The sequence below is a fragment of the Coregonus lavaretus genome, assembly GCF_964263955.1.
Source record: "Coregonus lavaretus genome assembly, chromosome: 22".
Taxonomy (NCBI): domain Eukaryota; kingdom Metazoa; phylum Chordata; class Actinopteri; order Salmoniformes; family Salmonidae; genus Coregonus; species Coregonus lavaretus.
The window spans coordinates 2,323,128-2,346,616 of NC_140009.1; the positions used below are offsets into that span (position 1 = coordinate 2,323,128).

The 23,489-nt window shown below is 43.8% G+C and overlaps 1 protein-coding gene across 1 annotated transcript in view; it reads right to left on the bottom strand.

The window, feature by feature from the left end:
• Window positions 1-7,631: 7,631 nt before the first annotated feature.
• Window positions 7,632-23,489, bottom strand: part of LOC311149462 (IQ motif and SEC7 domain-containing protein 1-like) — a gene marked incomplete at both ends in the record, with an annotated part of 49,488 nt that continues 33,630 nt past the window's right edge. Inside the window, 2 exons of the mRNA XM_084186659.1 lie at window positions 7,632-8,918; window positions 11,019-11,068. Of these exons, the coding sequence (XP_084042785.1) occupies window positions 7,632-8,918; window positions 11,019-11,068 (1,337 nt within the window). The remainder of the gene's footprint in view (window positions 8,919-11,018; window positions 11,069-23,489) is intronic.

Here is a 23,489-nt window from a genome sequence, read left to right on the forward strand (position 1 = left end):
ATCTCTGTTACTATATACTGTATATCTCTGTTACTATATACTGTATATCTCTGTTATATATACTGTATATCTCTGTTAGTATATACTGTATATCTCTGTTACTATATACTGTATATCTCTGTTATATATACTGTATATCTCTGTTACTATATACTGTATATCTCTGTTAGTATATACTGTATATCTCTGTTACTATATACTGTATATCTCTGTTACTATATACTGTATATCTGTTATATATACTGTATATCTCTGTTAGTATATACTGTATATCTCTGTTACTATATACTGTATATCTCTGTTACTATATACTGTATATCTCTGTTATATATACTGTATATCTCTGTTACTATATACTGTATATCTCTGTTAGTATATACTGTATATCTCTGTTACTATATACTGTATATCTATGTTACTATATACTGTATATCTCTGTTATATATACTGTATATCTCTGTTAGTATATACTGTATATCTCTGTTAGTATATACTGTATATCTCTGTTACTATATACTGTATATCTCTGTTAATATATACTGTATATTGCTGTTAGTATATACTGTATATCTCTGTTACTATATACTGTATATCTCTGTTACTATATACTGTATATCTCTGCTAGTATATACTGTATATCTCTGTTATTTATTTATATATATATATATATATATATATATATATATATATATACTGTATATCTCTGTTATATATACTTTATATCTCTATTACTATATACTGTATATCTCTGTTACTATATACTGTATATCTATGTTAGTATATACTGTATATCTCTGTTATATATACTGTATATCTCTGTTAGTATATACTGTATATCTCTGTTAGTATATACTGTATATCTCTGTTACTATATACTGTATATCTCTGTTAATATATACTGTATATTGCTGTTAGTATATACTGTATATCTCTGTTACTATATACTGTATATCTCTGTTACTATATACTGTATATCTCTGCTAGTATATACTGTATATCTCTGTTATTTATTTATATATATATATATATATATATATATATATATACTATATATCTCTGTTAATATATACTGTATATCTCTGTTACTATATACTGTATATCTCTTTTAGTATATAATGTATATCTCTGTTAGTATATACTGTATATCTCTGTTAGTATATACTGTATATCCCTGTTACTATATACTGTATATCTCTGTTAGTATATACTGTATATCTCTGTTACTATATACTGTATATATCTGTTAGTATATACTGTTTATCTCTGTTATATATACTGTATATCTCTGTTACTATATACTGTATATCTCTGTTAGTATATACTGTATATCTCTATTACTATATACTGTATATCTCTGTTATATTTTTTACATTTTAGTCATTTAGCAGATGCTCTTATCCAGAGCGACTTACAGTTAGTGAGTGCATATATATATATATATATATTTTATACTGGCCCAAGTGGGAAACAAACCCACAACCCTGGCGTTGCAAACGCCATGCTCTACCAACTGAACTACACGGGACTATGCTGTATATCCCTGTTACTATATACTATATAATGCATATCTCTGTTAGTATATACTGTATATCTCTGTTACTATATACTGTATATCTCTGTTAGTATATACTGTATATCTCTGTTACTATATACTGTATATCTCTGTTACTATATACTGTATATCTGTTATATATACTGTATATCTCTGTTAGTATATACTGTATATCTCTGTTACTATATACTGTATATCTCTGTTACTATATACTGTATATCTCTGTTATATATACTGTATATCTCTGTTACTATATACTGTATATCTCTGTTAGTATATACTGTATATCTCTGTTACTATATACTGTATATCTATGTTAGTATATACTGTATATCTCTGTTATATATACTGTATATCTCTGTTAGTATATACTGTATATCTCTGTTAGTATATACTGTATATCTCTGTTACTATATACTGTATATCTCTGTTAATATATACTGTATATTGCTGTTAGTATATACTGTATATCTCTGTTACTATATACTGTATATCTCTGTTACTATATACTGTATATCTCTGCTAGTATATACTGTATATCTCTGTTATTTATTTATATATATATATATATATATATATACTGTATATCTCTGTTATATATACTTTATATCTCTATTACTATATACTGTATATCTCTGTTACTATATACTGCATATCTCCGTTATATATACTGTATATCTCTGTTACTATATACTGTATATCTCTGTTATATATACTGTATATCTCTGTTATATATACTGTATATCTCTGTTAGTATATACTGTATATCTCTGTTACTATTTACTATATATCTCTGTTAATATATACTGTATATCTCTGTTAGTATATAGTGTATATCTCTTTTAGTATATAATGTATATCTCTGTTAGTATATACTGTATATCTCTGTTAGTATATACTGTATATCCCTGTTACTATATACTGTATATCTCTGTTAGTATATACTGTATATCTCTGTTACTATATACTGTATATATCTGTTAGTATATACTGTTTATCTCTGTTATATATACTGTATATCTCTGTTACTATATACTGTATATCTCTGTTAGTATATACTGTATATCTCTATTACTATATACTGTATATCTCTGTTATATTTTTTACATTTTAGTCATTTAGCAGATGCTCTTATCCAGAGCGACTTACAGTTAGTGAGTGCATATATATATATATATATATATTTTATACTGGCCCAAGTGGGAAACAAACCCACAACCCTGGCGTTGCAAACGCCATGCTCTACCAACTGAACTACACGGGACTATGCTGTATATCCCTGTTACTATATACTATATAATGCATATCTCTGTTAGTATATACTGTATATCTCTGTTACTATATACTGTATATCTCTGTTAGTATATACTGTATATCTCTGTTATTTATATATACATATATATACTGTATATCTGTTATATATACTGTATATCTTTGTTATTATATACTGTATATCTCTGTTACTATATACTCTATATCTCTGTTAGTATATACTGTATATCTCTGTTATTTATATATATATATATAGTATATCTGTTAGTATATACTGTATATCGCTGTTAGTATATACTGTATATCTCCGTTATATATACTGTATATCTCTGTTACTATATACTGTATATCTCTGTTATATATACTGTATATCTCTGTTATGTAAACTGTACATCTCTGTTGTATACAGTACCAGTCAAAAGTTTGGACACACCTACTCATTCCAGGGTTTTGCTTTATTTTTGCCATTTTCTACATTGTAGAATAATAGTGAAGACGTCAAAACTATGAAATAACACATTTGGAATCATGAAATAACCAAAGAAGTGCTAAACAAATCAAAATATATTTTATATTTGAGATTCTTCAAAGTAGCCACCCTTTGCTTTGATGACAGCTTTGCACACTCTTGGCATTCTCTCAACCAGCTTCATGAGGTAGTCACATGGAATGCATTTCAATTAACAGGTGTGCCTTGTTAAAAGTTCATTTGTGGAATTTCTTTCCTTCTTAATGTGTTTGAGCAAATCAGTTATGTTGTGACAAGGTAGGGGTGGTATACAGAAGATAGCCTTTATTTGGTAAAAGACCAAGTCCATATTGTGGCAAGAACAGCTCAAATAAGCAAAGAGAAACGACAGCCCATCATTACTTTAAGACATGAAGGTCAGTCAAGTGCAGTCGCAAAACCCATCAAGCGCTATGATGAAACTGGCTCTCATGAGGACAGCCACAGGAAAGGAAGACCCAGAGTTATCTCTGCTGCAGAGTATAAGATCATTAGAGTTACTAGCTTCAGAAATTGCAGCCCAAATAAATGCTTCACAGAGTTCAAGTAACAGACACATCAACATCAACTGTTCAGAGGAGACTGCGTGAATCAGGCCTTCATGGTCAAATTGCTGCAAAGAAACCACTACTAAAGGACACCAATAAGAAGAAGAGACCTGCTTGGAGGAGGAGGTGTGATGGTGTGGGGGTGCTTTGCTGGTGACACTGTCTGTGATTTATGAGCAATGGACATTACACTGGTGGAAATCTGTCCTTTGGTCTGATGAGTCCAAATTTGATATTTTTGGTTCCAACCGCCATATCTTTGTGAGACGCAGAGTAGGTGAACGGATGATCTCTGCATGTATGGTTCCCACCATGAAGCATGGAGGAGGAGGTGTGAGGGTGTGGGTGTGCTTTGCTGGTGACACTGTCTGTGATTTATTTAGAATTCAAGGCACACTTAACCAGCATGGCTACCACAGCATTCTGCAGCGGTACGCCATCCCATCTGGTTTGCGCTTAGTGGGACTATCATTTGTTTTTCAACAGGACAATGACCCAACACACCTCCAGGCTGTGTAAGGGCTATTTTACCAAGAAGGAGAGTGATGGAGTGCTGCATCAGATGACCTGGCCTCCACAATCACTTGACCTCAACCCAATTGAGATGGTTGGGATGATTTGACCGCAGAGTGAAGGAAAAGCAGCCAACAAGTGCTCAGCATATGTGGGAACTCCTTCAATACTGTTGGAAAAGCATTCCAGGTGAAGCTGGTTGAGAGAATGCCAAGAGTGTGCAAAGCTGTCATCAAGGCAAAGGGTGGCTACTTTGAAGAATCTAAAATATATTTTGATTTGTTTAACACTTTTATGGTTACTACATGATTCCATATGTGTTATTTCATAGTTTTGATGTCTTCACTATTATTCTACAATGTAGAATATAGTAAAAATAAAGAAAAACCCTTGAATGAGTAGGTGTGTCCAAGCGTTTGACTGGTGCTGTATACCTCTGTTAGTTACTCTACTGACACCAATGTGTTCTGACACCCTCACTCCAATAACCTTCCTCTATCTTTACAAAAACATCTACATTCCCTTTTACACATCTTTGTGTCTGAAACCTTTCTGTTTCTCTTAATTTTGTTCCTTGGTAATAATACAATAGTTGTTTGCGTTCGACTCAACAAGTGAGCTCGATCTCAACCAGTGAGAGTAAGCAGGTCTGTTCCATTACGCAACAACAACATGGGGATGTAAGATTCATTTATGTCTGAGCCAGGCAGAAACAGGCCATATGACTGTCTATCCACTTCCTGGTTCAACTGTCCACTTCCTGGTTCACCCTTGTCATAATCTATAATCTCCTCCTCTGGCAACATGAGGACACACAGTGAGCTCCAAAAGTATTGGGACAGTGACATTTTTTTGGGGGGGGGGGGGGGGGGGTCTGTACTCCAGCGCTTTGGATTTTAAATTATACAATCACTATGAGGTTAAAGTGCAATGTTTCTAAACACTTTTACATTAATGTGGATGCTACCATGATTACGGATAACCCTGAATAAATCATGAATAATGATGACTAAGAAAGTTACAGAGGCATAAATATCATACCCCCAAAAATGCTAACCTCCCCTGTTATTGTAATAGTGAGAGGTTAGCATGTCTTGGGGGTATGATATAAAATGCTAACCTCCCTTGTTATTGTAATAGTGAGAGGTTAGCATGTCTTGGGGGTATGATATAAAATGCTAACCTCCCTTGTTATTTTAATAGTGAGAGGTTAGCATGTCTTGGGGGTATGATATAAAATGCTAACCTCCCTTGTTATTGTAATAGTGAGAGGTTAGCATGTCTTGGGGGTATGATATAAAATGCTAACCTCCCTTGTTATTGTAATAGTGAGAGGTTAGCATGTCTTGGGGGTATGATATAAAATGCTAACCTGTATCTCCTGAGAGGCCAGGTGGTCTAAGGCACTGCATCGCAGTGCTAGCTGTGCCACTAGAGATCCTGGTTCGAATCCAGGCTCTGTCGTAGCCGGCCGCGACCGGGAGACCCATGGGGCGGCGCACAATTGGCCCAGGATAAGGGAGGGAATGGCCGGCAGGGATGTAGCTCAGTTGGTAGAGCATTGCGTTTGCAACGCCAGGGTTGTGGGTTTGATTCCCACGGGGGGCCTGTATGTAAAAAAAATAATGTATGAACTCACTAACTGTAAGTTGCTCTGGATAAGAGTGTCTGCTTAATGTAAATGTCCTCCCTTGTTATTGTGAGAGGTTAGCATGTCTTGGGGGTATGATATAAAATGCTAACCTCCCTTGTTATGATATTGCTAACCTCCCTGGGCGTATGATATTTGTGTATCTGTAACTTTTTCACTCATTATTCATGATTCATTCAGGATTATCCGTAACCATGGTAGCATCCACATTAATGTAGAAGTGTTTAGAAACATATTCTATTCTTATTTACAATAAAAGTGACTCCAAAATGATACAAATGCATTTCTATTGGGCATCAAAATAACCTGAAACACAACCAAAACAAACAGCAAATGCATCCAACACGTTTGTAGAGTCACAAGCTTGATGTAATCATTGCGTGCTAAATGTTTGACTACTTTAATACACATAAGGGAATTTGTCCCAATACTTTTGGTCCCTCTAAAATGGGGGGACTATGTACAAAAAGTGCTGTAATTTCTAAATGGTTCACCCGATATGGAGGAGAAAACCCTCCAATTAAAGCTGACAGTGTGCACATTAACCTCACAGTCATTGTATCCTTTTTAAACCTGCCGGAGTGCAGAGCCAAAACAAAACAAAAAAATGTGTCACTGTCCCAATACTGTTGTAGCTCAATGTATCATGAGGTCACACGTACATGAGCCCACAAAGACTATAGACGATCTATCTAAGAGACCGTCACTTTCCTTCTTCTCATGTCAATTACCAACCTCTGTACTGTCCATGAGTCACTGAATATATTTATAACTATCAAACGTTGTACTGTCCATAGGTCACCGAATATATTTATAACTATCAACCTTAACCTGAGTCAGTATCTTCCTCTTCCTCTTCAGTGAGTTAGTATCTTCCTCTTCCTCTTCAGTGAGTTAGTATCTTCCTCTTCAGTGAGTTAGTATCTTCCTCTTCAGTGAGTTAGTATCTTCCTCTTCAGTGAGTTAGTATCTTCCTCTTCAGTGAGTTAGTATCTTCCTCTTCCTCTTCAGTGAGTTAGTATCTTCCTCTTCAGTGAGTTAGTATCTTCCTCTTCAGTGAGTTAGTATCTTCCTCTTCCTCTTCAGTGAGTTAGTATCTTCCTCTTCCTCTTCAGTGAGTTAGTATCTTCCTCTTCCTCTTCAGTGAGTTAGTATCTTCCTCTTCCTCTTCAGTGAGTTAGTATCTTCCTCTTCCTCTTCAGTGAGTTAGTATCTTCCTCTTCCTCTTCAGTGAGTTAGTATCTTCCTCTTCCTCTTCAGTGAGTTAGTATCTTCCTCTTCCTCTTCAGTGAGTTAGTATCTTCCTCTTCCTCTTCAGTGAGTTAGTATCTTCCTCTTCCTCTTCAGTGAGTTAGTATCTTCCTCTTCCTCGCTACCTGAATGTGAATCTGTGAGGGAACCGGAGGCGGAAGTAACACAGCCTGAGCAAGTACCGCCTCCTCCTCCTGCTTCTCCCAGAGCGCCGGCGGCCATATTGGATGACCTGGGCGTGGCCCCTCTTAAACCTGTAGTTGTCCTGGTCTGATGACCTCAGTCTGACGAGCGGTGCCCCCTGGTGTCTGGGAGGGTTGTTGCGTCTCCTGACACTCACACCACCGTGCTGATGCGGTTGATAGGCTTGGACTTGGAGCTGCCGGCGCTGCCCGTGCCCGTGCTGCTGCCGCTGCCCCCGCAAGACCCCTGGAGCTGGGGCGGCTGGCCGGGCTGCTGCTGGAGGGGGTGGGTGTAGGGGGAGAGAGGGGGGGGTAAAGGGGAGTGCAGAGGGGGAGGGGGTATGGAGGAGAGCGGGAGGTACTGGGTGTGGCTGTGGGCGGCGGCCTGCGGGATGTGACGGGCGGTAGGGGTCTGTGGGGGCGGGATGCCAAAGATAAAGTGAGTCTGGTGCTGAGGGTGCTGGGCGGTAAGAGGGCTGGGGGACAGGCCGGGGTGGGGGCTGTGGTTGTGGGAATGAGCGGTAAGATGAGGGACGTGGGCGTGGGCGTGAGGGTGGGGCTGCGAGCGCGAGAGAGTAAGAGGGAGCTTGGCGCCTCCTCCTCCTCCTCCTCCTCCTCCCCGACCGTGTGTGTGGTAGAGGGCTGGGGGCACCGGGGAGAGAGGGGAATGTGGAGAAAGGGGAGGAGCGGGGCAGCCTACCCCCATAGAACCCCCCATGATGGTATAGCGCCCCCCCTGACCCTGTACACCATGCGGCTGCAGCTGGGCCAGCAGAGGCTCGGAGAGCTGCTGGAGCTGGGGGTGGGAGGGAACGGGACCGGGGCCCGGCCGCTTGGGGTCCCCCACCATGGGGCCCCTGTGGATGGTATGAGGCCCAGGGACCCCCTGGGCGGTGGAGGAGGGCTGGCTGGGAGCGGGTCCTGTCTGGGCGTGGTAGTGGTGGTGGTGGTGGTAGGGTGGAGGAGGCTGCTGTCCTGCGATACTGTTGTGGCAGTACTGGGCGTGAAGGGTCTGGATCTTGGAGGGCCCTCCTGGGTCGGAGTGGCTGAGGGCGGAGGGGGAGTGTGGGGGCGGGCCGCCGGTGGTGGGCGGGGGGACAGGTGCAGGGTAGTGTGGCAGCCCAGGTGGGAGGAGAGGGGTGAGAGGACCAGGGGGCTTGGTGCTGGAGCGCTTGCTCCCGAACAGGGAACCCAGGAAGGAGCCTCCACTGCCCCCTCCCCCTCCAGACCCGCTCCCCTGGGATCCAGTCCCCCCTCGGTCTCCACTGCTGGGACCCAGTGCCGTCGTCCCAGTAGCGGTGTGGTGATTTAGCCCCGGCCCACCCCCCACCCCCGTCCCGGGGCTCAGGATGGGGTGATGAGGCCGGTAGTAGCCGGGTGGCATTATACCTTCAGCCATGTGGGGGCGCTGGTGAGGCCGGGGACTGCTAATGATGGAGCCCTGGCGAGAGAGGGATAGGAGGAGAGTGTAGAGAGATGAGGAGAGAAAGAGAGGAGGGGGAGAGAGAGAGAGAGAGAGAGAGGAGGGAGAGAGGAAACAGAGGAGATGAGGGAGAGAGGAGAGAGAGGAGACCGAGGGGAGGAGGGACAGAGGAGCGAGAGGGGAGGTGGGAGAGAGGAGAGAGAAGAAACAGAGGGGAGGAGGGAGATATGGGAGAGGTCGAGAGGAGAGAGAGCAGACAGAGGGGAGGAGGGAGAGAGGATAGGAGGGAGAGAGAGGAGAGGAGGGAGAGAAGAGAGAGGAGAGAGAGAAGAGAGAGGAGAGGAGGGAGAGAGGAGGGGAGGGGAGAGAGAGGAAACAGAGGGGAGGAAGGAGAGAGAGGAGAGCGAGGAGGAGGGAGAGAGGAGAGAGAGGAGAGGAGAGAGAGGCAACAGAGCGGAGGAGGGAGAGAGGATAGGAGGGAGAGAGAGGAGAGGAGGGAGAGAAGAGAGAGGAGAGAGAGAAGAGAGAGGAGAGGAGGGAGAGAGGAGATAGAGGAGAGGAGAGAGAGGCAACAGAGCGGAGGAGGGAGAGAGGAGATGAGTGAGAGAGGAGAGAGAAGAGAGGGGGTAGTGAGAGAGAGGAAACAGAGGGGAGGAGGGAGAGAGGAGAGAGGAAACAGAGGGGAAGAGGGAGAGAAGAGAGAGGAGACAGAGGAGTCAGAGGAGAGGAGGGAGAGAGGAGAGAGAGGAGACAGAGGGGAGGAGGGAGAGAGGAGAGAGAGGAGACAGAGGGGAGGAGGGAGAGAGGGGAAAGGAGGTAGAGAGGAGAGAGAGGAGACAGAGGGGAGGAGGGAGAGAAGAGAGAGAGGAGTCAGATGGGAGGAGGGAGAGAGGAGAGAGGGAAGAAGGGGGAGAGAGGAGAGAGAGGAGAGGAGGGAGAAGACAGAGAGAGGAGAGAGAGGAGGTTAGAGAGGAGACAGAGGGGAGGAGGGAGAGAAGAGAGAGAGGAGTCAGATGGGAGGAGGGAGAGAGGAGAGAGGGAAGAGAGAGGAGAGGAGGGAGCGAGGCAATAAATAAGGGAGAGGAATGGAGTTAGAGAGAGTGGAGAGAGAGGAGAGGGAGGAGAGAGGAGAGAGAGGGGAGGAGGGAGAGAGGAGAGGCAGGAGAGAGAGAGGAGAGGAGGGAGAGGAGAGAGAGGAGAGGGAGGAGAGAGGAGAGGAGAGGAGAGAAGAGAGAGGAGAGAGGAGAGGAGAGAGAGCAGACAGAGGTGAGGAGGGAGAGAGGAGATGAGGAGAGAGAGGAGAAGGGGGAGAGAGAGGAGAGGGGGTAGAGAGAGAGGAGACGTGTGGGGGAGAGAGAGAGGAGAGACAGGAAACAGAGAGGAGAGAGGAGAGGAGGAGAGAGAGGAGAAGGGGGAGAGAGAGGAGAAGGGGGAGAGAGAGGAGAGGGGGTAGAGAGAGAGGAGACATGTGGGGGAGAGAGAGAGGAGAGACAGGAAACAGAGAGGAGAGAGGAGAGGAGGAGAGAGAGGAGAAGGGGGAGAGAGAGGAGAAGGGGGAGAGAGAGGAGAGGGGGTAGAGAGAGAGGAGACGTGGGGGAGAGAGAGAGGAGAGACAGGAAACAGAGAGGAGAGAGGAGAGGAGGCAGAGCAGAGTAAGGAGGGTTAGGAAAGAGGGGATTAGTGTCTGTATAGTGCTGTTTTTATTGCATCATTATGTGGACAGAACACAGGCACCTGTAGACACTGACCACAGCTGTTAAATAACACAATCCTATCAGCAACTGGTGAGGCAAACACATGCATGTAAGGCCATTTCAATCCACAACGATATCAACCAGTAGTTAATAGTACCATGCAGGGTATTGTGTACATCCAGAAGCGTCATGCCATATTGCAGTGGTTGTTTGATTGGGGAGGACATGCCAGGAGACGTTAGCTTAGGGAGGAGAGCAGCATTTACAACATTTACTTCCAGAGTACTGTCCAGAGAGCCAACACTGTCCCCCACCCCCTCCCCCCTCTATACCAGACATCCAGACTTACTTCCATAGTACTGTCCAGGGAGCCAACACTGTCCCCCACCCCCCTCCCCCCTCTGTACCAGACATCCAGACTTACTTCCATAGTACTGTCCAGGGAGCCAGCACTGTTCCGGCGGCCCCGCTTTCCTGCACCCAGCAAGGAATAAGAAAAGTCATATTTTGTGGTATCATGTTGACGGCATTGTTGTTGCTGTGTCAGTAAACACAGAGATGAGATTCTAATGTGGATTATTTCTCTCTCAACTACAGTTCTCCTGTTGGACAGACAGCAGGTGGATACAGAGCACCATAAAATCTATCATAAAATAAAGTCATAAAACCTGATTTTAAACCTTAACCCTAACCATAACTACACTGCTAACCCTAATGCCTAACCTTGAATTGATTTTTGTTTGAATGAATTTTTACAATATAGTCAGTCTATCAGGTCTGTACAATAGTCAGAAAAAGATTACACGAAGATAAGCCTACTTTTGCATGTTTCATTGATATCCAGAAAGCTTTTGATAAAAAAAAAAAAAAAGGGATATTTTAGCCTATAGTTTGTTAAAGACGGGTTGATGGGACATTTAATCACGCAATCCAGTCTCTATACAAAGTTCCAACTCTCTGTGTGTTTAATGAATATCGTACAGATGTGTTTCCCACACCCTCGGGTGTAAAACAAGGAGTCGCCTTTTATCACTGACTTTGTTTGCTATGTTTAGAAATTATTTGGCAAAATAAATAAACAGTTAAATATTGGAGTAAGATTTGATGATGAAACGCTAAGTATCCTTTTATATGCCGATGATATTATTTAGATGGCAGAAACTGAACAAGACCTGCAGAACACGTTTTTATGTGTAAAAGACGGAGACTCATGATCAACCAGACAAAAACACAGATAATGAGTTTTAGAAAACCAGGTACTAAGAGAATAGTTCTTCCGTTTTGGAGACATTCTGGAGATAAATATTTGGGTATATTTACTGATGAACACATGACCTTTCTATACGGAACATCTTCCCGACTCAGCAAGTAACGCTCTTAGGGGGAGTTATAGGAAAAACTAAAACCCTCAAAATATATTGGATATGCTACGTATTCCAAACTGTATCAGACACGCGTGTGTCCTGTTCTGGACTATTCTGCAGGACTGTGGGGTGCTAAGAGGTGTCCGAAAAACGAACACGTCCATAACAGTACGTTACTTTTTAGGCGTCCAGAAGTTTGCACCTATCTTTGCAATAACTGGGGACACGGGCTGGGAACCCTGTGAGGTGAGATGGAAGGTGTGTATGGTGAAAACTTTGGAATAGTCTGTTGGATATGCCAACTGCCAGAATAGACTGTTGGATATGCCAACTGCCAGAATAGACTGTTGGATATGCCAACTGCCAGAATAGACTGTTGGATATGCCAACTGCCAGAATAGACTGTTGGATATGCCAACTGCCAGAATAGACGGTTGGATATGCCAACTGCCAGAATAGACTGTTGGATATGCCAACTGCCAGAATAGACTGTTGGATATGCCAACTGCCAGAATAGACGGTTGGATATGCCAACTGCCAGAATAGACTGTTGGATATGCCAACTGCCAGAATAGACTGTTGGATATGCCAACTGCCAGAATAGACTGTTGGATATGCCAACTGCCAGAATAGACTGTTGGATATGCCAACTGCCAGAATAGACTGTTGGATATGCCAACTGCCAGAATAGACTGTTGGATATGCCAACTGCCAGAATAGACGGTTGGATATGCCAACTTCCAGAATAGACTGTTGGATAGGCCAACTGCCAGAATAGACTGTTGGATATGCCAACTGCCAGAACAGACTGTTGGATATGCCAACTTCCAGAATAGACTGTTGGATATGCCAACTGCCAGAATAGACTGTTGGATATGCCAACTGCCAGAATAGACTGTTGGATATGCCAACTGCCAGAATAGACTGTTGGATAGGCCAACTGCCAGAATAGACTGTTGGATAGGCCAACTGCCAGAATAGCCAGTAAAGTTTTTCAATGGGATCTATCCATAGGGGGAGACTGGGCAACTGAAATGTCTGACCTTTTCCAACAGTCTGACTGTGAACATCTGTATGACAACCAAATTAAGGGAGACATAGATATTATAAAAAAACAACTGATGATGCAATATGAAAAAAAATGGGTGGAGGAGATTAATCATTAACCCAAATTAAGAACCTTTTTGTTTGATTAAGGGTGAATTGGTGTGTGAGAGATATATAATGTTTAACCTACCTAAAAGCAAGAGATGGCTATGGTATGATCAGGGACATTGTCGCTGCGTATTGAAACAGGTCGGTATTGTGGTGAAACGGAAGAGGAAAGACTATGTAACTATCGTGACCTGGAAGAAATAGAGAATGAAACTAATTTTATCCTCTATTGCCCTTTCTACCACGATATACGCTTGGTCTGATTCCAGACAGACCACCAGATATACCCTGGCATTATGTAGCTGAGGAGACAGACCACCAGATATACCCTGGCATTATGTAGCTGAGGAGACAGACCACCAGATATACCCTGGCATTATGTAGCTGAGGAGACAGACCACCAGATATACCCTGGCATTATGTAGCTGAGGAGACAGACCACCAGATATACCCTGGCATTATGTAGCTGAGGAGACAGACCACCAGATATACCCTGGCATTATGTGGCTGAGGAGACAGACCACCAGATATACCCTGGCATTATGTAGCTGAGGAGACAGACCACCAGATATACCCTGGCATTATGTAGCTGAGCCATGAGGAGACAGACCACCAGATATACCCTGGCATTATGTGGCTGAGGAGACAGACCACCAGATATACCCTGGCATTATGTGGCTGAGGAGACAGACCACCAGATATACCCTGGCATTATGTAGCTGAGGAGACAGACCACCAGATATACCCTGGCATTATGTAGCTGAGGAGACAGACCACCAGATATACCCTGGCATTATGTGGCTGAGGAGACAGACCACCAGATATACCCTGGCATTATGTGGCTGAGGAGACAGACCACCAGATATACCCTGGCATTATGTAGCTGAGGAGACAGACCACCAGATATACCCTGGCATTATGTAGCTGAGCCATGAGGAGACAGACCACCAGATATACCCTGGCATTATGTGGCTGAGGAGACAGACCACCAGATATACCCTGGCATTATGTGGCTGAGGAGACAGACCACCAGATATACCCTGGCATTATGTGGCTGAGGAGACAGACCACCAGATATACCCTGGCATTATGTGGCTGAGGAGACAGACCACCAGATATACCCCGGCATTATGTGGCTGAGGAGACAGACCACCAGATATACCCTGGCATTATGTGGCTGAGGAGACAGACCACCAGATATACCCTGGCATTATGTGGCTGAGGAGACAGACCACCAGATATACAGTGCCTTGCAAAAGTATTCATCCCCCTTGGCATTTTTTCCTATTTTGTTGCATTACAACCTGTAATTTAAATGGATTTTCATTTGGATTTCATGTAATGGACATACACAAAATAGTCCAAATTGGTGAAGTGAAATTAAAAAAATAACTTGTTTAAAAAAACATCTACAAAATAAATAATGGAAAAGTGGAGCGTGCATATGTATTCACCCCCTTTGCTATGAAGCCCCTAAATAAGATCTGGTGCAACCAATTACCTTCAGAAGTCACATAATTAGTTAAATAAAGTCCACCTGTGTGCATTCTAAGTGTCACATGATCTCAGTATATATATACACCTGTTCTGAAAGGCCCCAGAGTCTGCAACACCACTAAGCAAGGGGCATCACCAAGCAAGTGGCACCATGAAGACCAAGGAGCTCTCCAAACAGGTCAGGGACAAAGTTGTGGAGAAGTACAGATCAGGGTTGGGTTATTAAAAAAAATCAGAAACTTTGAACATCCCACGGAGCACCATTAAATCCATTATTAAAAAATGGAAAGGAATATGGCACCACAACAAACCTGCCAAGAGAGGGCCGCCCACCAAAACTCACGGACCAGGCAAGGAGGGCATTAATCAGAGAGACAACAAAGAGACCAAAGATAACCCTGAAGGAGCTGCAAAGCTCCACAGCGGAGATTGGAGTATCTGTCCATAGGACCACTTTAAGCCGTACACTCCACAGAGCTGGGCTTTATGGAAGAGTGGCCAGAAAAAAGCCATTGCTTAAAGAAAAAAATAAGCAAACACGTTTGGTGTTCGCCAAAAGGCATGTGGAAGACTCCCCAAACATATGGAAGAAGGTACTCTGGTCAGATGAGACTAAAATTGAGCTTTTTGGCCATCAAGGAAAACGCTATGTCTGGCGCAAACCCAACACCTCTCATCACCCCGAGAACACCATCCCCACAGTGAAGCATGGTGGTGGTAGCATCATGCTGTGGGGATGTTTTTCATCGGCAGGGACTGGGAAACTGGTCAGAATTGAAGGAATGATTGATGGCGCTAAATACAGGGAAATTCTTGAGGGAAACCTGTTTCAGACTTCCAGAGATTTGAGACTGGGATGCAGGTTCACCTTCCAGCAGGACAATGACCCTAAGCATACTGCTGAAGCAACACTCGATTGGTTTAAGGGGAAACATTTAAATGTCTTGGAATCAAAGCCCAGACTTCAATCCAATTGAGAATCTGTGGTATGACTTAAAGATTGCTGTACACCAGCAGATCCCATCCAACTTGAAGGAGCTGGAGCAGTTTTGCCTTGAAGAATGGGCAAAAATCCCAGTGGCTAGATGTGCCAAGCTTATAGAGACATACCCCAAGATACTTGCAGCTGTAATTGCTGCAAAAGGTGGCTAGATGTGCCAAGCTTATAGAGACATGTCTGTGTGTGTGTATGTGTGTGTGTGTGTGTGTGTGTGTGTGTGTGTGTGTGTGTGTGTGTGTGTGTGTGTGTGTGTGTGTGTGTGTGTGTGTGTGTGTGTGTGTGTGTGTGTGTGTGTGTGTGTGTATGTATGTATGTATGTATGTATGTATGTATGTATGTATATTTTTTACTACTCTAGGGATTAAGTAATATATATTATATTATATCAAATTAATTATTGTTTGGATAACCTTATTTACTATTTATTATTATTAATCTTATTATTATTTATTTGATCTATATACAGTTGAAGTCTGAAGTTTACATACACCTTAGCCAAATACATTTAAACTCAGTTTTTCACAATTCCTGACACTTAATCCTAGTAAAAATTCCCTGTCTTACGTCAGTTAGGATCACCACTTTATTTTAAGAATGTGAAATGTCCGAATAATAGTAGAGAGAATGATTTATTTCAACTTTTGTTTCTTTCATCAGAAGTTCAGAAGTTTACATACACTCAATTAGTATCTGGTAGCATTGCCTTTAAATTGTTTAACTTGGGTCAAACGTTTCGGGTAGCCTTCCACAAGCTTCCCACAATAAGTTGGGTGAATTTTGGTCCATTCCTCCTGACAGAGCTGATGTAACTGAGTCAGGTATGTAGGCCTCCTTGCTCGCACAAGCTTTTTCAGTTCTGCCCACACATTTTCTATAGGATTGAGGTTAGGGCTTTGTGATGGCCACTCCAATACCTTGACTTTGTTGTCCTTAAGCCATTTTGCCACAACTTTGGAAGTATGGTTGGGGTCATTGTCCATTTGGAAGACCCATTTGCGACCAAGCTTTAACTTCCTGACTAATGTCTTGAGATGTTGCTTCAATATATCCACATAAGTTTCCTTCCTCATGATGCCATCTATTTTGTGAAGTGCACCAGTCCCTCCTGCAGCAAAGCACCCCCACAGCATGATGCTGCCACCCCTGTGCTTCACGGTTGGGATGGTGTTCTTCGGCTTGAAAGCTCCCCCCTTTTTCCTCCAAACATAACGATGGTCATTATGGCCAAACAGTTCTATTTTTGTTTCATCAGACCAGAGGACATTTCTCCAAAAAGTACGATCTTTGTCCCCATGTGCAGTTGCAAACCATAGTCTGGCTTTTTTATGGCGGTTTTGGAGCAGTGGCTTCTTCCTTGCTGAGCGGCCTTTCAGGTTATGTCGATATAGGACTCGTTTTACTGTGGATATAGATACTTTCATACCTGTTTCCTCCTGCATCTTCACAAGGTCCTTTGCTGTTGTTCTGGGATTGATTTGCACTTTTCGCACCAAAGTACGTTCATCTCTAGGAGACAGAACGCGTCTCCTTCCTGAGCAGTATGACGGCTGCGTGGTCCCATGGTGTTTATACTTGCGTACTATTGTTTGTATAGATGAACGTGGTACCTTCAGGCGTTTGGAACTTGCTCCCAAGGATGAACCAGACTTGTTGAGGTCTACAATTTTTTTTCTGAGGTCTTGGCTGATTTCTTTTGATTTTCACATGATATCAAGCAGAGGCGCTGAGTTTGAAGGTAAGCCTTGAAATACATCCACAGGTACACCTCCAATTGACTCAAAATGATGTCAATTAGCCTATGAGAAGCTTCTAAAGACATTACATCATTTTCTGGAATTTTCCAAGCTGTTTAAAAGCACAGTCAACTTAGTGTATGTAAACTTCTTACGCACAGGAATTGTGATACAGTGAATTATAAGTGAAATAATCTGTCTGTAAACAATTGTTGGAAAAATTACTTGTGTCATGCACAAAGTGGGGGGAAAAAGGATTTAGTCAGCCACCAATTGTGCAAGTTCTCCCACTTAAAAAGATGAGAGAGGCCTGTAATTTTCATCATAGGTACACGTCAACTATGACAGACAAAATGAGAAAAGAAAATCCAGAAAATCACATTGTAGGATTTTTTATGAATTTATTTGCAAATTATGTTGGAAAATAAGTATTTGGTCAATAACAAAAGTTTCTCAATACTTTGTTATATACCCTTTGTTGGCAATGACACAGGTCAAACGTTTTCTGTAAGTCTTCACAAGGTTTTCACACACTGTTGCTGGTATTTTGGCCCATTCCTCCATGCAGATCTCCTCTAGAGCAGTGATGTTTTGGGGCTGTCGCTGGGCAACACGGACTTTCAACTCCCTCCAAAGATTTTCTATGGGATTGAGATCTGGAGACTGGCTAGGCCACTCCAGGACCTTGAAATGCCCGGGCGGTGTGTTTGGGATCATTGTCATGCTGAAAGACCCAGCCACGTTTCATCTTCAATGCGGTTTTCACTCAAAATCTGAAGATACATGGCCCCATTCATTATTTCCTTTACACGGATCAGTCGTCCTGGTCCCTTTGCAGAAAAACAGCCCCAAAGCATGATGTTTCCACCCCCATGCTTCACAGTAGGTATGGTGTTCTTTGGATGCAACTCAGCATTCTTTGTCCTCCAAACACAACGAGTTGAGTTTTTACCAAAAAGTTCTTTTTTTGGTTTCATCTGACCATATGACATTCTCCCAATCCTCTTCTGGATCATCCAAATGCACTCTAGCAAACTTCAGACGGGCCTGGACATGTACTGGCTTAAGCAGGGGGACATGTCTGGCACTGCAGGATTTGAGTCCCTGGCGGCGTAGTGTGTTACTGATGGTAGGCTTTGTTACTTTGGTCCCAGCTCTCTGCAGGTCATTCACTAGGTCCCCCCATGTGGTTCTGGGATTTTTGCTCACCGTTCTTGTGATCATTTTGACCCCACGGGGTGAGATCTTGCGTGGAGCCCCAGATCGAGGGAGATTATCAGTGGTCTTGTATGTCTTCCATTTCCTAATAATTGCTCCCACAGTTGATTTCTTCAAACCAAGCTGCTTACCTATTGCAGATTCAGTCTTCCCAGCCTGGTGCAGGTCTACAATTTTGTTTCAGGTGTCCTTTGACAGCTCTTTGGTCTTGTCCATAGTGGAGTTTGGAGTGTGACTGTTTGAGTTTGTGGACAGGTGTCTTTTATACTGATAACAAGTTCAAACAGGTGCCATTAATACAGGTAACGAGTGGAGGACAGAGAAGCCTCTTAAAGAAGAAGTTACAGGTCTGTGAGAGCCAGAAATCTTGCTTGTTTGTAGGTGACCAAATACTTATTTTCCACCATAATTTGCAAATAAATTCATTAAAAATCCTACAATGTGATTTTCTGGAGAAAAAAAATCTCAATTTGTCTTTCATAGTTAACGTGTACCTATGATGAAAATTACAGGCCTCTCTCATCTTTTTAAGTGGGAGAACTTGCACAATTGGTGGCTGACTAAATACTTTTTTCCCCCACTGTGTGTGTATATATATATATATATATATATATATATATATATATACACTACCAGTCAAAAGTTTTTGACACACCTACTCATTCAAGGGTTTTTCTTTATTTTTACTATTTTTTACATTGTAGAATAATAGTGAAGAGCTCAACACCATGATATAACACAATATGGAATCACGCAGTAACCTTTCATTTTTTTTAAATGTCTTTACAAATCAAAATATATTTTATATTTCTGATTCTTCAAATAGTCACCCTTTGCTTTGATGACAGCTTTGCACACTCTTGGCATTCTCTCAACCAGCTTCATGAGGTAGTCACCTGGAATGCATTACCAGGTGTGCCTTTTTAAAAGTGAATTTGTGGAATTTCTTTCCTTCTTAATGCGTTTGAGCCAATCAGTTGTGTTGTGACAAGGTAGGGTTGGTATACAGAAGATAGCCCTATTAGGTAAAAGACCAAGTCCATTTTATGGCAATAACAGCTCAAATAAGCAAAGAGAAATGACAGTCCATCATCACTTTAAGACATGAAGGTCAGTCAATACAGAACATTTCAAGAACTTCGAAAGTTTCTTCAAGTGTAGTCGCAAAAACCATGAAGCGCTATGATGAAACGGGCTGTCATGAGGACCGCCACAGGAATGGAAGACCCAGATTTACCTCTGCTGCAGAGGATAAGTTCATTAGAGTTACCAGCCTCAGATATTGCAGGCCAAATAAATACTTCACAGAGTTCATGGCAACTGAGCTGAGCTGAGCAACAACTGAGCTGAGCTGAAAAGGAGGTCATCGGGTAAGCTTGGCGTCGGGTAAGTTTGGCTTTATACATAGCTTGGGTTTGTCGAGTAAGGCTTAAACTATGTATTTAGATTGTAGTTAGGTATTGTAGGTAGGTATCGTGGGTTGTTGTATGTAATTATTGCAGGTTAGTACTGTATTCGGCGGTGCCGGGTGTAGCACGAAGCTAGCTAGCTAGCTAACTCACCACCTGGACTAGCTGGCGAGTAGCTATTAGCAACGGTATAGTTGTTTCACGCCTGAGAGTGCTTGTAATTACGCCAGCTGGCTGCCTACAATAATTACATACAATAATTACATACAAGAACTGCCTACCATTCAGCTGTTTTCTAACCTCATTGTCTGAACCGTTAACGTTAGGTAGCAAGTGGCTACTGTGCTTAAAATTTAGCTGCCGTGAAAGGAGGGGTTCTTCTTTGTCTGAAAGCAATGGCTAGCTAGTTTGCTAACTATTCTAGGTAACTAACTGGCTGAATAAGTTGACGACGGACTCGCTCAAGCTGTCGGGACTAACCCACAACGTTAGACACGGACACGAACGATCTGCTTGCGTGTTGATACACTGGTGGGTTGTTGTGGCTGAGTATTGGCGCTAAACCGTGTTGTTGGAGACCGGCATGCTAGCTGGCTGTGGCGTCTTATGACGAGGTGCCCGGACAACTAAGTTAGTCTATTCCTAGAAAACATTGAACCGCTGTAGTTTACAACAATTATAGTTTCTGAGGTGGAAGTTGGGAGAGTTATATTTGGGAGATGTTTAGATGTTTAGTTCATTTCATTCCGATCTCCTCTGCATTATTGTAGCCATCTGCTGCAGCCTGTCAACTATGCATCTGCCTATCCCTGTTCTCTCCTCTCCGCACAGGCTACACAAACGCCTCACACCGTGTGGCTGCTGCCTCTCTAACCTGGTGGTCCCTGCACGCACGACCCACGTGGAGTTCCAGGTCTCAGGCAGCCTCTGGAACTGCCGTTCTGCTGCCAACAAGGCAGAGTTCATCTCAGCCTATGCTACCCTCCAGTCCCTCGACTTCTTGGCGCTGACGGAAACATGGATTACCACTGAAAACACTGCTACTCCTGCTGCTCTCTCCTCGTCTGACCATGTGTTCTCGCATACCCCGAGAGCATCTGGTCAGCGGGGTGGTGGCACAGGAATCTCTCCCAAGTGGACATTCTCAATTTTTCCCCTGACCCATCTGTCTATCTCCTCATTTGAATTCCATGCTGTCACAGTCACTAGCCCATTTAAGCTTAATATCCTTGTCATCTATCGCCCTCCAGGTTCCCTTGGAGAGTTCATCAATGAGCTTGACGCCTTGATAAGTTCCTTTCCTGAGGATGGCTCACCGCTCACAGTTCTGGGGGATTTCAACCTCCCTACGTCTACATTTGACTCATTTCTCTCTGCCTCCTTCTTTCCACTCCTCTCCTCTTTTGACCTCACCCTCTCACCGTCCCCCCCTACTCACAAGGCAGGCAATACGCTTGACCTCATCTTCACTAGATGCTGTTCTTCTACTAATCTCACTGCAACTCCCCTCCAAGTCTCCGACCACTACTTTGTATCCTTTTCTCTCTCCCTCTCCTCCAACACTACTCACTCTGCCCCTACACAGATGGTAATGCGCCGTCGCAACCTTCGCTCTCTCTCTCCCGCTACTCTCTCCTCTTCCATCCTATCATCTCTTCCCTCTGCTCAATCCTTCTCCCTCCAATCTCCTGATTCTGCCTCCTCAACCCTCCTCTCCTCCCTTTCTGCATCCTTTGACTCTCTATGTCCCCCATCCTCCCGGCCGGCTCGGTCCTCCCCTCCAGCTCCGTGGCTTGATGACTCATTGCGAGCTCACAGAACAGAGCTCCGGGCAGCTGAGCGGAAATGGAAGAAAACTAGACTCCCTGCGGACCTGGCATCTTTTCACTCCCTCCTCTCTACATTTTCTTCATCAGTTTCTGCTGCTAAGGCCACTTTCTACCACTCTAAATTCCAAGCATCCGCCTCTAACCCTAGGAAGCTCTTTGCCACATTCTCCTCCCTGCTGAACCCCCCCCCCCCTCCTCCCTCTCTGTGGATGACTTCGTCAACCATTTTGAAAAGAAGGTTGACGACATCCGATCCTCGTTTGTTAAGTCAAAAAACACTGCTGGTCCTGCTCACACTGCCCTACCCTATGCTTTGACTTCTTTCTCCCCTCTCTCTCCAGATAAAATCTTGCGACTTGTGACGGCAGGCCGCCCAACAACCTGCCCGCTTGACCCTATCCCCTCCTCTCTTCTCCAGACCATCTCCGGTGACCTTCTCCCTTACCTCACCTCGCTGATCAACTCATCCTTGACCGCTGGCTATGTCCCTTCCGTCTTCAAGAGAGCGAGAGTTGCACCACTTCTCAAAAAACCAACACTCGATCCCTCTGATGTCAACAACTACAGACCAGTATCCCTTCTTTCTTTTCTCTCCAAAACTATTGAGCGTGCCGTCTTTAGCCAACTCTCTTGCTATCTCTCTCAGAATGACCTTCTTGATCCAAACCAGTCAGGTTTCAAGACTGGTCATTCAACTGAGACTGCTCTTCTCTGTGTCACGGAGGCTCTCCGCACTGCTAAAGCTAACTCTCTCTCCTCTGCTCTTGTCCTTCTAGACCTGTCTGCTGCCTTTGATACTGTGAACCATCAGATCCTCCTCTCCACCCTCTCCGAGCTGGGCATCTCCGGCGCGGCTCACTCTTGGATTGCGTCCTACCTGACAGGTCGCTCCTACCAAGTGGCGTGGCGAGAAGCTGTCTCCGCACCACGTGCTCTCACCACTGGTGTCCCCCAGGGCTCAGTTCTAGGCCCTCTCCTATTCTCGCTATACACCAAGTCACTTGGCACTGTCATATCCTCACATGGCCTCTCCTATCATTGCTACGCTGACGACACACAACTAATCTTCTCCTTTCCCCCTTCTGATAACCAGGTGGCGAATCGCATCTCTGCATGTCTGGCAGACATATCAGTATGGATGACGGATCACCACCTCAAGCTGAACCTCGGCAAGACGGAGCTGCTCTTCCTCCCGGGGAAGGACTGCCCGTTCCATGATCACGCCATCACGGTTGACAACTCCGTTGTGTCCTCCTCCCAGAGTGCGAAGAGCCTTGGCGTGACCCTGGACAACACCCTGTCGTTCTCCGCCAACATCAAGGCGGTGACCCGATCCTGTAGGTTCATGCTCTACAACATCCGGAGAGTACGACCCTGCCTTACACAGGAAGCGGCACAGGTCCTAATCCAGGCACTTGTTATCTCCCGTCTGGATTACTGCAACTCGCTGTTGGCTGGGCTCCCTGCCTGTGCCATTAAACCCCTACAACTAATCCAGAATGTCGCAGCCCGTCTGGTGTTCAACCTTCCCAAGTTCTCTCACGTCACCCCGCTCCTCCGCACACTCCACTGGCTTCCAGTTGAAGCTCGCATCTGCTACAAGACCATGGTGCTTGCCTACGGAGCTGTGAGGGGAACGGCACCTCCGTACCTTCAGGCTCTGATCAGTCCCTACACCCAAACGAGGGCA